At 40.7% G+C, this 15,275-nt stretch overlaps 1 protein-coding gene across 4 annotated transcripts in view; it reads right to left on the bottom strand.

Moving 5' to 3' along the window:
• Positions 1-15,275, bottom strand: part of LOC132912584 (protein grainyhead) — a 162,374-nt gene that overhangs the window by 23,318 nt on the left and 123,781 nt on the right. For all 4 annotated transcript variants that reach the window (XM_060970105.1, XM_060970106.1, XM_060970108.1 and 1 more), the window contains exons 5-6: positions 3,741-4,101; positions 831-1,214 (exon numbers count right to left, since the gene is read on the bottom strand). In XM_060970105.1, the coding sequence (XP_060826088.1) occupies positions 831-1,214; positions 3,741-4,101 (745 nt within the window). The remainder of the gene's footprint in view (positions 1-830; positions 1,215-3,740; positions 4,102-15,275) is intronic.

Raw genomic sequence — 15,275 nt, 5'->3', positions numbered from 1 at the left:
GAGGATGGACGTCCGTTGCGATCTTCATTTTTCAGATTAAAATTTCCAGCTCTAAACCTCCTAAACCAATTCCGGACTGTTTGAACAATTATAGACCGATCATCATAAACGTCACGAATCTCCTTTGTAGTGTTTTTAGTCGTACTGTCTTTTCTAAAGCAGTGAAACGTAACGTGGCGAAAATGCATCTTTTGGTCTTTTATCTTTCACCACGCAAAAATACACTTTCTACTAATGTCGAGAACTGTTCTCTTGCCTTACCAGAGGTATGGTGGATAGTGTGTAAGTCGTAAAATAGGATCGTTAATGACTCGTTAATTAGATCGCTGATAATTCGTTGATAACTGGTTGATAACTGATCGACAACTGATCGAACGGTTGCGTACGGTCGGGGGAGAGTCGGAAAATTCGAATTCGTCTTCGTTCGACGGTTGCATGTAGCGGCGACATTATTTTGCCCGGGGTTTATTTATTCTTACATTACGAGTATCCTAACGATCTTGACACTCCGAGGCAAAACAACAATATGATCTGAATTGTTTTCTAACTCATGTGCCGCTACAGAGGATAACTAGTGACCACACGATTGACGATAGAGTGATTTGGTGGTTTGTTTACTCAAGCAGAACGAGATAAGGCGAACGCGAAAAGAACTTTCCGGACGACCTAATATATCTACGTCGTTATTAATATACCGCTCAAAAACTGTCTCATGCTTACACACTGCAATGCGATTATTTTCTATTAAACGTTTCTCGGTGTACGTACCGTCTTTAAAGTGCTGATAGCTTCGAATTCGAGTGTCAAATAGTCATTTAATTTGGACTGACCTGATGAAGCGCCGTGGGCGGATGATGATCTTGCCTGGGCGTGACTGCGTCCGCGCCGATGCCGGAGTCGGGGCTGGGAAGATCAACGGTCAGGACTTTGCTGCTGCTCGAGGATGAGCGTATCGCGTGTGTCGTCGCGTAAGAGCTTGGCACAACCTCGTACCTCGTGTACGAAGCGGTCGTGGTGGACAAGGAGGACGAGCTCGACGAAGCCAATGGTGGCAGAGCGTCGCCAGTGACGTAGACCGCCGTGGCCTCCTGGTGCAATCCGCTCGGGTTCCCAGCGTTTGCCGCGCCTGTCGCCGAGGTCGACGTGTACGCCGTGGACTGCAATCGTGGGCTGCACGAGCTGTAGGGGTCGTAGGGACTGCCGTACTGTTGCACCTGAAATTTTACGCAATCGTCATTAACATTAGAATCGTAACAGTAACGAATAATTAATGTACAATTTTTCATAGAATTTTAGGACTATCAGAGAAGAAAAGTGATTGTTTTGTGTGGAATTTTTCAGAGAATTTCAGGATAATCGGAGTAAAAATGACTGATACGACATTTTTCATAGAAATTCTGTAAACTTGAAAATCATAGGAAATAATTGAACTCTCAGAGTTTGAAATATTTTTTTAACGATCGTCAAGTTAGCGAACGCAAACACGTTTATTGAATACCTGAAATAGGTCGTAAACTGAATAATATTGCGAAATTTTTGAAACAATTTAGTTGATATGTTTAATCAGTCACTATTAATTTATTAAATAGTTATTATCATTAGCTAAAAATAATTATAACTGCACGAGATAGTTATTCCGGATTTCCATAGGAATATAGTATGCTATAGGGTATTTGTCTTTCGACTGCGCGGTCTGATATTCAGAATTTTTATCGAGATCGAATTAGATAGCGTCAAGTATGTTTGTTATAACAGAGTCGGGGTAATGACGCTTATTTGTATCGGAATCAGCGAGGCTAGTGTCTTGCGTTTATATCTAGATCAGGGTAGGTAGTGTTGGGTCTTTTCTTTATTGCTTTTAATGTGCGTCATGTATTTTAATCGCAATGGAGCGAAGTCGGATTTGATGGAGTTCAGATTGGATAGTGTCACGTATGTTTATTAGGACAGGTAGTGTGTGGAGCATGTTTTCTAAGAGCGGACTGGAATCCTGAAAGTTATTAACACGCATTTTCCAGCTGACTGTCGATAATCTCTGTGGGATTTAGACTCGTTTCGTTGCCAGGCCTGTGCATGTAATTAGGAGAGACTGATGAAGGCAACATGATATTTTTGTTGATTGGCCGTCGTTGACGTCAAGCTTTTTAATATTATAATTTAATGCCTGTACTTATTTAAAAGTTTCTCCTATCATATAGATTGGAAATAATATTTTATTTGACAACTAACTTATAAAGCTTTTACCTGCTAGTGTATCGTTATAAATATTTTTACTGCTACAGTGATCTCGCAGAAAATTTATGGCAAACTTAACCCTCCTGTGACTGTTTAATTTTTACAAAGGAGATTTATTTCAACAAACAAGGAAACTTTGAACATTTTACAAAAATCTTTACTATGAAACGATACTAAGAAAGTACGATTTTTTCATATTTTCTTCAAATTTAATGACTCTATTTGTATTCTGTGTAACGTTCTATTTAGTAGCCGACGAGAAGGTAGCGTCAACTAACGTTTAATGCAACTGACAATAAGCTCCACTTTCGGCTAACTTGCTATGTGCGGGAATACTGGCACGGGAGAGGATTAAAGTTGTTTGGAAGTAGATTATCGATTTAAAATGTTTTATTTAAATCTTACTCAATTTCGATATTGACAATTGACTGACGGATATGAAATTCTTCGGTTGACAGGTGATGATTCTTCGGTAGACAAATGATAACTAATTCTTCAATAGACGAACGCTAACTAAATTAACTCGATAACCAAACGGTAAATATTCTCAAACTCAAACTCAAACTCAAACTCGAACTCCAAAATTACTGCTGATTTCTCTGGGTCGCTACATTTATATTCGTCGGAAATAAAAAAACGTCGAAGTTTTTCTTTTAAAAATGTTTGGGAAGATCCCCAACGTTTGTTCAACTGCCGACTTTGTTTACAATTTAAATCATCATAATATGATTATAAAAACATAATATAAAAATGTAATTAGATGAGTTTTCGCAAGATATAGCTTTTAGCGGCTTTAACTGCCTTTCACTTCAAATATTGTAAGCACGGTTTGGAATAAACGTTTTAATTATCTCGGTTTAAAGGAATTTATCAATTTTACTTTCGCGCCACGGATCGCGCGGGTCGCGAGACGTGACATTCTGTTTCTTTAGTTGCATAAAGATTCGTAGTATAATAATTTTCACGATTTCATCTTAATTTAATACAGCAGCACCAGATTTTCTGTTTCTCCCTCACCTAAATACATTTGCCTTTGCATCTTAAAAACGAATCTAAACATCAATCTGAGAATTTACTATTATTCTAACACAGAGATAGGAAGACTGTCGATCTTTTGAAGTCAATTTTTATTAAGTATTTATTTTAGATTCATTAGTCTTCCTGATATTAAATATTATCATCACAATACAAAGATCAACCATGAAGCACTGACTATGCAGAAAGGCAATAACTGCAAAAATATGTGAAACTAGATTTCTTGTATCTTTGAATGCTTCCAAATACTTTACCAAAGTAATTTTAATGAATTTTAAAGAATTTTAATGTAAAATTGCAGCGAACGAATTGTTTCTTTGACGCTGTCTTTTTTCTATATTTTCTCCATATTATGAAAAATTTACGCTTCTATGCTATTGTGTGACAAAACAAGACAAGAAGAAACGAAAGGAAAAATCAGCAAAGTTTTATCGAAAATACCATGGCTACAAATTGCTCGATGGTCTCACCTGTAGTTGATGTTGATGATGATGGTACATTCCCGGTGGCGTGGGACTGTCCGGCTGAGCCTGTTTGTGCCTTTTGCTGGACTGTTGCGCCCCTCTCGACGAGCTCAAGTCCTCGGGCTCCCTTTTGACTCCGGCGATGCCGGTGCTCGAGGAACCGTCGTGTCTGAGGGACTGCGGGCTAAGCGGAAGCGGAAGGCCACCCTGTAGACTCTGGCCAGGACTGTGGGACGGCTGGTTGTACTGATGGAGGAAGTGGTGTAGTTCCCCTCCTCCGGCGCCTTCGCCGCCTTCCATGCGATTCGTCGAACCGGAACCGGAGCCAGGCGCCTCCTGCACTAGCAGCTTCTGGCCCATCACACCCCTTCAACAGTCCGTGGAGAATCGACCTTTAACTGCGGTTCCCTTTAAGCTCGACATTATCAATTCGGGATCGATCGACTATGCGCTAAGTGCGCATGGCGAATCGGGTCGCCAACGAAATGTTTCCTCGCTCTTTGCATTTTGCTTGTAATGGTTTTGTGAGATTTATCGGTTCTTATAGAAAAACACGTGGAACATAGCAGGAGAAAAACACGTTAAATCTTAGTTAGTATTTTCGATCTTGACGAAAAAGTGTAAGTTGTAAAATTCAATCCTATTAAGAAGAAGATTAAGAACTGTTTGTAATTAAATATGCATTTTCTCCACTTTCTCTCGTTGAAATTTCATGCTTAACGTCCTTCCTTTCAACAGCTAACGCAAACATCAGAAAATCAAGAAAAATGGACTTGTCGTTTTTTCCTCTTGCGACATATAATCACGTAATTATTATTAAACAAGAATTAATGCAAGTATAATATTTCATCCTCTGATTGTCCCGAGCAATTTATTATCGATACAGAACCAATTAAGAGAAGGAGCTCGGAGTTTATTTTCCAATTTATAAAGATAGTTTCGCCATAGCTTTAACTGCCTACTCTTCATTATATCAAGTTACATTTGCCGAAGAATTCCGAGCAACAAGTTCAGAATCGATTATGCAGATGTCTCAAGAAATACATCTAATTACGAGACGACTTAAAGCATCGTATCGCTTTCGTTGTCAGCGATATTAAAACAGGGCTTAACTTTGTTGCGATGCAAATGATGCCAGACGACGCTATTTTATTAAACGTGCTCGCTGATAGCTTGATTACAGAAAATTTTTTCTTTTCTCTGTTTTTCTTCGGAAAAATAGATTTTAACGTTTCACTGATATGATAATGGCAGGTTACCTCGGGTGGGGGGAGGGGGGGCTGGACGATCATTTCTTTCCTTTTTTTTCCCCACTAAATCGATTGCATTTGAAACGTTCGCGCTGAATCTTTATGCCCCGAGGGAAGTTATAATAATGTTAATACGGTATTAGCTAACGAGCAGAGCGATTTATTGTACGGCAGCGTGTTTTACGACGAAGATAAGCTAAAGTAGGATCGACAGCGCCGATGACTGCGGTACATTTGTCATTTCCCGCGTCTCAATGACGATATCATCGGGCATCGTGCGACGCTCGTGCGTATATAAAGTATAATTAATTCATAGATTTTCAAGGTCCGTCACGGCGAATAAATGCGTAATGTGTCTCATCAATAACAGCTATGGCACAGCTGTTTCGCAACGTTGACTTTTCTCAGTAAAAACCAGGTAAAGACGAATAAATATCGATAGTTTCCAATCATTACTAAATATAAACGATAAGCGTCGGCGCGTTCCTTTCTATCGACTATCGATTATGCGTAGATTCATTGCTTTATAGAACTAACAATGTTATTTGAACAATCACGTGTTTCTACACGACAAGTTACTTAGATTGAAGTTTGTGTATATACAAGTCGAGTTTACTGATTTCAAGTAATGGATATTCGAAATAGCATTGGAAACGAGGAGAATGATTCGCTTTTCATTAAAATCCAAAGGGCATTCGCTTTTATAAATAACGTTGCTGGATTTTTGGGATAATTTTTGTTGATGGATATTGCAACTAACATATCTTTTAATTTATGATATTATTATAATTTGCCAGCTAAGGGTGGGTTATAGGATTTTGCGATTTTAACGTATCGTTTAGGGATTATAAGGCCGCGGTTCACGAATTGTTGAGGAAATTTTATTTTCCTACAAGCATCGTACTTTTCAATTATACGATACATATTTTCGACAGCTTCAGAGAATGCTTGTGGATTTTTGTGGAGTATAAGACACTGTTTAGCATATAGCACTGGATATATGTTTTGTCGAAAGTATTAAATGTTGGAGAGAAGAAGCATTTAACCCGCGAAGTTATGACGATGAGGCTTGAGGTTTGTAGTTCACATTGTAAATCGTGTGTTATACGTACATCATACGTAACATTGTAAAATGTATCTCAAGCTTCAGGGATACTCGAAGCAACCGTAATACTTCGAGTAAAATCAGGTTAAACAATTTGAGAGAACAGCAATTTGAACGAACATTTCGAATCAATTAGAGAACAGATTCGAGATTTCATGAACAGAACGGTGAAGAGATTTCATGCTGTTCGAATTTAATCGACTGATTTGAACGAGTGTTAGAGACAACGAAGAAATTCTATCGAAGCTTCTTCTAGCGTAGTCAATCTGTTGATATAAACATCGTCTCTAGGAATTGCTAAACACGTTCCGTGGTCCATGAAAATATTCAAGTTCGCTTCTACGTCTAATTATCATAAATCTTCGACATCCGAATTTTGCATAAGAAAGCTGCTGTACATAAATAACGAATCATGTGTCAGAGATTCTTCCTGGTATGTACCAGAAGAGGTTCTCGTTTCCAGAAGCCGGGGGCTCTGGGAACGGAAAGAGAAGCGCATCGCCTTCGGCACGAGGATCGTAGCGAGTCGCATCGCATCTGCCGAACCATCGGCAATAAAATTTTCTGGGCGCGGAAACGCGATTCGCCGAACGGTCGTACGGGGAGAGAGAATCGAGAGGATCGCGGGCTGACATTATGCGAAGTAGTTAACATGTTATATTTAGCATGATAATACGTATCCACAATACGGGGGACCCTTATAAACTGCCAACGCTCTCGGTGCATACGACAGCCTCCTTCCCTTTCTTTCTCTTTCTTGCACTTTCATGTTCTTTCTCTCTTAGTTTGCTCGCGCATTCTTTTTTTTCCTTCATTCCCTTTTCTTCCCTTTTCTTCCTTCCCTGCTCTCGTCCTTGCCCGACGTGTCGTGGCAACCTCCGCCAGGTTCACCGGTCTCTCTGGCCTCCTTCATTCCATCTCTTTCTATTAAACGAACGAAGACATGCCGCGTGTCTCTCTCGTTCTCTTTTCTACCGCGCTGAACATCGCCACAGAGGTACCTACCCTACGGTCAGATGCTCCCGTACAATGGCTCTTTTTTTACACTTGATACCTGATCTCACTCGTCTAACCCTCTCTTCTCTGCTCTTTTCCCTCCGTCTCTTTTCTCCCCCTCTGTATACGCCGTGCTTTCTGTCTGCCGCCTTTCTGGCATCGTCTGGTCTACTCTCGAGGCGAGAAAGAGCGAACAACGGAATAAGAGAGAAAGATTGTTCACTGGAAGCGAGGAAAAGGGTGACACCGGAGGTAAGAGAGAAGGAAAGAGTCGTATAGGAAAGTAGAGAAGGATGGTGGGACGCGACACGTCGTCGCCCTCGGCACACTTGTGCCTGAAGAGGTGCGGATTGGAACGACGATGGAAAAACGGCCGGTGAAAGCCAGAGGAGTACCGCGCGCTCTCTGTTGTCCTTTCCGCGCTGGAAAGCTGTTGCTCGTCTCATAACCGGAGGCGACGACGGCACGGCCTCATGAATTCGGCTTACGTGAAATGGATCCAAGCTCGTTCGTCGTTGCATCGAGACGCGCATTCGTTCCACGCCTCGTACTCTTAATGCCGCGCCGTAGTAATGCGATGCTAATCCCTGATGTAGGATCGCTGAGATTCATGGAGATCGCGAATCCGCCCGGGGAACCTTACGCGTACCGATACTCTCAGTTTAAGTCCGCTCTCTTTTGAATATTTTGGGTGCACATACTACGGGGTGATGCTCTGACATGTGCGGGAATCGACGGGGGCACGTGTGCTTCTTTTCGGATGAATCGTTGACGTGTTAATCCTTGGATGCCTCGGGTAACGTTGCTGGATTTTTGGGATAATTTTTGTTGATGGATATTGCAACTAACATATCTTTTAATTTATGATATTATTATAATTTGCCAGCTAAGGGTGGGCTGTAGGATTTTGCGATTTTAACGTATCGTTTAGGGATTATAAGGCCGCGGTTCACGAATTGTTGAGGAAATTTTATTTTGCTACAAGCATAGTACTTTTTAATTATACGATATATATTTTCGACAGCTTCAGAGAATACTTGTGGATTTTTGTGGAGTATAAGATACTGTTTAGCATATAGCACTGGATATATGTTTTGTCGAAGGTATTAAATGTTGGAGAGAAGAAGCATTTAACCCGCGAAGTTACGACGATGAGGCTTGAAACAAATTCGAAAACGGATATGGGAATTACAAAATAGAATTGAACGTAGGAATTATGAGATAGAAGCGAGTGTAGAAATCGTAAGAGTAACTGCATTTCGAGGCAAAGATTGTTCGATTTGAAAAAGGAAAATGTGGATACCTCGACGCTCGTATGCAGTAAAAGTCCGAGGTGATTCGCAAGCTGGCTACGATTGAATCTAACATCAGAACGTGCCAATTTCCTCCTTTCCATTTCAATAATTTATAAAACGTCGTAGTCGTAAAATCCTATGATGCCTGAAATCAAGGACTGATCGAGACGATCCGTTATAACGCAACTAGTAATTGCGTTGCAGTTGCGTCAATTCCTGTTAGGAATTCGCGTGACGACCAATATCTTCCATTTCTTATGCAATGTTTTACAAATTCTCACGCTCGAGTTTTTTTTCGTAACCCAGATATGTCTAATTTTTTGTTTTTTATGATATTTTTTTATCTACCTATACTTACTGTGAGTTTCTATTATTCTAATTTGTCTCTTAACTCTATTCTCTTTCGTATCTTAACGAAACAATATGCAAATTTCACTAAACATTCGGAAGTCACAGTAATTAATTTCATAAATTAAAAAGTACCAAAAGGCGATAATATTATAAACTCTATTTTTTGAGTACTTTGAAATTCAGATTATCTTCTTGCGATAAACGAATGTACGAAAGTGAGGCATTTGTTTCTCAAGAAATAAACATTAATTCCGTACTTATGTAATGAAATTAAAATGTCAACGAAAAGCGTAGTTGATCGATTTGGTTTCTGACAGACTGGTATGTTTCAAAATACCTGCCAAAATTGTTGTTCGCGAAAGTGTTAAAACATGACGTAAGATCGTGGTATAGTTTTGTCACGAAAGAGTCACAAATCACGGTGAGGAATCGAGAAGAGAAGAAATCGACGCCGTGGCACAGTTTAATCACCTCCTATGCGGTAATTCTCAAGCCGGTTTCCACGAATTCATGAATTCGCGGCTGTTTCCCGTACACGGACGAGCAAATTATTCCACGTAACGTTACACGACCGCGCCGTTTTTGCCGCGTCGCCACGCAACTTGCGTACCGTTTGCGTTCGTACGCGCAAAAGAGGCAATTATGCGCTTACGGTGCAGCATTATCGACGACAAGACAGACGTACCATGCGAGCTTCGAGGTCGCCAGGTCGCTGGAGGGTCACCGTCTGCTCACAGACGCGTATACGTGTGTACTAGAGTGTATATGCTCGTCATTCGAACGAGTGACACGGTATTAAGCACGCGGTTCCGGGAAAACGGAGTGAAAACTTTCAAGATTCTAGAATTTTCATTCAACCACATACATACATTCAATTCACATAAGTAATTATTCGCAATCAACCACTATTTTAATCCTCTTATCGCTATTTAATGTATGTCTCTATGCTCGTCCAACAATCAAGCTAGCAAAATTTTATCCTCAAATTCACGACTTGTGTTTCAACCAGTTTACAAATCTTCCATAGGCTACTCCCGAGACTACTCTCTATTATAATATATTGTATTACATATCGATTCTTCAAGAGTTACACTTTCTTTAAACAATCTCTCTTAATCAACTACGTATTTAAATTTCCCTAAAGGAACGTACAAAATAAAAAAAGCAGAGTCTATAAGGATCCATAAATTAATCAATCCTATTTAAAGTAATCCACGGATCTTTACGTCAACGTTCGTTTCTCTCAATCAAACTATTTCTGAAACCACTCTCTATAGGATAGATAACATAGACATCTAATTACTAACCGTATTTAATCGTTGAGAAATTCTGCAGTCAATTTCTATTAATTAATTAGAAAGCTCCTCGTCAACGCCCAAAATCTAAAAGAGCTTCGATGAACCTGTCGAAGTCTGCAAAAGTTCTTTAATCCTGCAAAACAGTAATCAATCCTATTTAAACAGATCTTAGATCTTTACATCAACGTTCTTCTCCCTCGAGCAAACTATACCTGAAACCACTTTCTGTAGAATAGATAATATAGACGCCCAATTACTAGCTACATTTGATCCTCCAAAAAATCAGGCTCTCCAAACAATCACTTCTAACCAGTTACAAAGTCAACTCCCTCATTGATGTCGAAAATCCAAAAGAACCCCAACAAATTTCATCTAACTAACAAGGCGTGTCTACTTCTAACAGTCGTAGAATGAGCAGGTCGGTCTGAAAGGGTCGGACGGTAGCGTGCACGCGTGTTTGTATCCTGAACGAGCTTGCGGTACCAGGCAGGGCCCGGTTTGGAACCGGAATCGTCGTTCCTGAAACCGGAAATCGGGCGTATCGGAAGGGAGCGTGCTTGGTCCGAGACCTGCCGCGGTCGAACTCGAAAGACAGGTCTCGCTACTGCGTGGCGCTCTACCGTCTGCTCGGGTCATTCGTTTTGATTATTATTGTCAGGACCAGCCGGTTCCACCTTCTTTCTTCTTTTCCTCCTATCTTTTCTTTTTTTACCTCCGCTTTTTCCAACGTGACGCAAGCAAAACGAACGAAGACGCACGCGGGGCTTTTTACCTTGGCGAGCACGCACGCACGCACGCACGCACGTCACCTGTGCGCGCAGCACGCGCCACCCGTGTATGTGGTCCGCATATGTACGCGAGTTCTTCGACGTTCAGTCGCGTCGGCGAATTTAAATGCGACCAACGTGGACGTGGCCTGGCTTCTGCCACTTCTTTCGTCGCATCGCGCCTCGTCCAGCTTCCCTTTACGCGCACGCCTTTCTCCTACGTGAATTGTTCGGTTCCCGGAAGAGTTTTCAGTTTGGGCGAGCTTGGTATGGTGGACACGCGGCGGTAGAACGTTTGGAGATCTTCATCTTGCTTGTAAAGCAGATTGCTCTGCTTTCTTCGAGAATATAACGCAGTTATTTTATCGGTAATTGTGTCTAGTTATCTCAGATTACGTAATTACGATTTGCGATTTACGTATGGTTCGACTCTTCTTGTATTTCTTTATCTGATCTGGATTGTATTGGTTTGTGTAAGATAAAGAGAAATTCTGTTTTTCGATAGACTTCTGCAAGTTCTATCTATCATTGGTCTGTCATTGGAACGGACTTTGCTATCTATGGAATTGTCTTGTAGTTCGATGAGATTCTTTTTATCGGACGAAGAGTTATCGATTCACGGTAGTTGGAAAGAAATCTTATGTAACTGGAATGGATATTTTTTCCCATTATTAGACTGTCTCCTCTTTCAGAAGGTTGCAGTGGTTCACGAGAGACCGAGTTTTGTAAAGTATATGAACTTTTGAGAAACTTTGAGGGAATTCGGTATGGCGGGCACGTGTCGCTTTCCAGGATCTTGATTTTGATGCGAATCTTTTTCATAACGTTTCATAGGACGTTGATCTTAATGCCGTGCTTCTGAACTATGTTTATAATGTTAAAATCCCGCGTGTAGATCCCTAGAAGCGTTTCCTTGTTCTTGGAAGAAGGTGAAGTTTGATATGTCGGGCATGCCTAGATCGTGATCTCTACATGCGTGACTTCTGCTCCGTTTCCCTTTTTTGGAACTTTGTGGGGATGGTAACGATCGAACGACGAATCAAATTACTTAACCTACCATAATTCACTTCCTTAAAACGAAAACGAAAAAAAAAAAAGAAAAGAGATAGGATACTTTGGATAATAAATAAAATTAAGTGCAAATATTCTGATGACTAGAGCGCGGATTTTTATGCAATTATGGGATATTTGAAAGTGCAAATGTGTGTAATATGCAGAAATATATAAAATGTTCAAAATATACAATAACGATACTCGTCGTGATATTTAACTGGTGAAACTTCTCATCTAAGTTTCATTTCTTTAATTACATTTATAAAAATATAAATTTCAATAAATATCCGGAGTCTATTTATTACAAGTGTCGAATATTAGATGTTATAGTATATTAGCAATAGGATCGCGAAACTTCAAGAATCCATATTTTTAGCTGCTTGTCCGCGGAGATCAGTCGAACGACCGCGAGAACTTGCCTCGGTCTAGCAACTCGGGGAATCGGACGCAGGGATCGTGAGGTCAAAAGCATACTTGACACATCGTCGAGGTTGTCGCGATCTCGTAGATCCGTACAACACGATACGGTCAAGTTTTCGCAGGGGTAGCTGCCTCGCGATTCGACCCCGGCGGCGAGAAACCGGACTTTCCGTTGCGAAACAGGAAGACGTGTTAACCTCGAAAATGAGCCTGAGAACCGGAATTATTCTGTAGGTTTGCGGCATTGTTTTACAAGGAAGAATTAATGATCATGTAACGAAAGAAATAACGCGGCTTTCGTCCACTTAAAACTCCGGCTCTGAATTGTAGAAAATAATAACATTATTCAATTGCATGGCATGGATATAACTCGACTTTTTATTTCGAGGAATAGGAACTTCTAAACTTGTTTGCATAAAGGAAACGTTGCTGTAAAAGTAATTTGCATATAAGCTTCTCAGAAGCCAGTTCCCGACAAACAGATAACTTGCTTCCATAACTTCATTTATCGCAAGGAAATAACACAATTAATACATGGAGACGAATCTCTGAGATTTACTATTTTATATCATAATTTTACAAAGACATATGTTTCTTCAGACTTTACAACATTGCGAGGTAAAGACATCGACGATGGAAACATCAAGTAAGTGCTTGAAACCTATACTTCCTTACCAAACTATGTATCAAAAATCAGATTTAATGATTCTAATTGAGCGAAGACGATTATGAAGAAATATCAATCAAGCAACCAAACCGATTCTATTTCATAAGCCTGTTTATCCTATTCTTCCAGGAGCAAGAACGTTCACCTCTATCGAGCTTTCGGTTCAACGGAACTCCTTTATCTCTTGGATCTCACGTCTTATCGTAACAGCCTTTCTCGTCGGCGAGGTCTTCTTTATCCACCTCCTCCCGCGGTTACGCCGTGGCCGGTGCAATTCCTCTAGGACCCATAAAACCCAACCTAGTCCGGTTTCTAGCGTTCAAAAGCGGCGACGTTGGCGTCTGTATAGGAAGGAAAACGCGATGAATCGCACGACGAACGAAGCGCGCTCGCAAGAAGGTAAAAGCGAGCGCGGGTGTGTACGCTAGTCGGGCAAGAAAAGAAGGAGGAAACGTTTACGGCGTTTTGTGATCATAAATTCAAATAAAGGGGAACGCGCTCGCGTTACGTGTCGGGCATAAAGCACCAGTAGACAGCGAAAACGGGCCATGCCACTCGTCCCGCGGCCGATTCTCGTTCCCCGGGCCCGTTTCGTTTTACGACGTGACACGAGGCCCTCGTCAAGTGGGTCAGAGGCCATCCTTGTAGTAGGCACGCCAGGTTCCTCGTAGTCGACAGATCTCCGCGTAACGATAAAACGGACAACGAGACGCGTAATAAGGAGTTAAGACCGCGCTACACGTCTTTCGTGAGGATCCTTGGAAGGGATAACTTCGTACTCCTCAGAGTTCCATGTTTCCTAGGTTTTTACTACGTTTCTTTAGTATTCTTTGCGGTAATCCTAAGCTGATCCTTCTGTTGTTCTTTTCCATTGGGTTCTTTAAGTTTTTTTTACCATCCTACTTTGTGGCGAGTCCGAGTCTGAGTATTTTTGCGCTCTTTTTCATCGCGCTTTTTAGATCGTTAATAATTTTTCCAGCGTTCTTTCTCGTGGTCAGTTCAAGTTTGTATTTTTGCGTTGCTTTTCACCGTTTTCTAAGGTTGTTAACTTTTTTAGCATTCTTCCTTCCGGTGCGCCTAAGTTCGTATTTTTCTGTTCTTTTTCATTGCGCTTTTTAAGTTGTTACCAATTTCATAGCCAATTCAAATTCTTTGTAGGCACTCCAAGTTTATATGTTTATTTTGTGATTGTGTTTTGTAGATCTTTGCTATATACTTTAGTATTCTATTTTGTAACGATCCTCAGTTTAATACTCTCGTATTTTCTTTTCGCGAGAATCTTCAACTCTTTCAGGCTGGAAATTTTAGTTCTTCTTGTTTCTTAAATCAGATTTATGAATCTTGTTACATGCATCAAATCTTCCCTGTACATCGCAGTTTCGTTCGTTTCCTTAAGGCCTTGATTTCTTAGTCACTCTCGACCTTTGTATCAGCCTTTCGCTTCTTATCACTCTTTCAAAATTTCTGTAATCCTCCAACGATAAGCACAAGTCAATACGACGTGCGTATATATTCTACTTCTGTCGGAAGAGCAAAATTCCAGACCGTTTCGTACATTTAATCAGCACTTAAAAATTCACTCAAGTTCAACCCCGTTTCATTTCGAATCTCTAAAACATTTCATTACACTTCATTTGTAACTTTCGAGTTAACGAAGCTAATTGCCTGTTCCGCTTCTCGGTGACCTGTCGTCGCTGAATCGGTAATGACCCCGGAAAGTTCCACAGTCACGAAAAACGTGGACCACTTTCGAAGATGACGCATGAAATGACCAAGTGTAATAACCACCTTCGCTGGTGGATGGATGATTCATGCGCTACTGAAAATAGAAGCTACGTTCTATGTACGTGGATACGCAAGAATTGTGTACGAAAGGATTCGTTTTCTACAAGATCCTCGGCCAATGATAACCAGCCAGTGTAATAAAAAGCGACACCGCGGTCGGTCATTGCGAATGCTCGCCGCCCGTCTTTGTCAAAAGTCGACCTTTTAATGGCTTTTTATAACGCGGCTGTGATTCGACTTCTTTCACACGGTCGCGGGATAATAAAACAGGTCTCGTTTTAACGCGCTCGTGATGCACATTTTAAAGGCCGGTTAAGTGGCGAAATATTTCTAATTAGGTAATAAAGGAACGTAGAGGGAATGGATTCTACATATTTTGTAAATTTGTAGATTTTTTTATCTCCTTACATTTATTTGCAGGACATTGTACACGATTGTAATCGCGCCTTTACATTTTTTATTCGAACATTAAGTTAACGTTGTGATTTTTAATTCCGCGTTTAAACGAACGAAATTTTCTTTTGGAATTTAAGGAACAGTCTAGTACGTGAACA

Source organism: Bombus pascuorum, chromosome 12 (assembly GCF_905332965.1).
Source record: "Bombus pascuorum chromosome 12, iyBomPasc1.1, whole genome shotgun sequence".
NCBI lineage: Eukaryota > Metazoa > Arthropoda > Insecta > Hymenoptera > Apidae > Bombus > Bombus pascuorum.
This window is presented reverse-complemented; position numbering and strand designations above follow the sequence as displayed.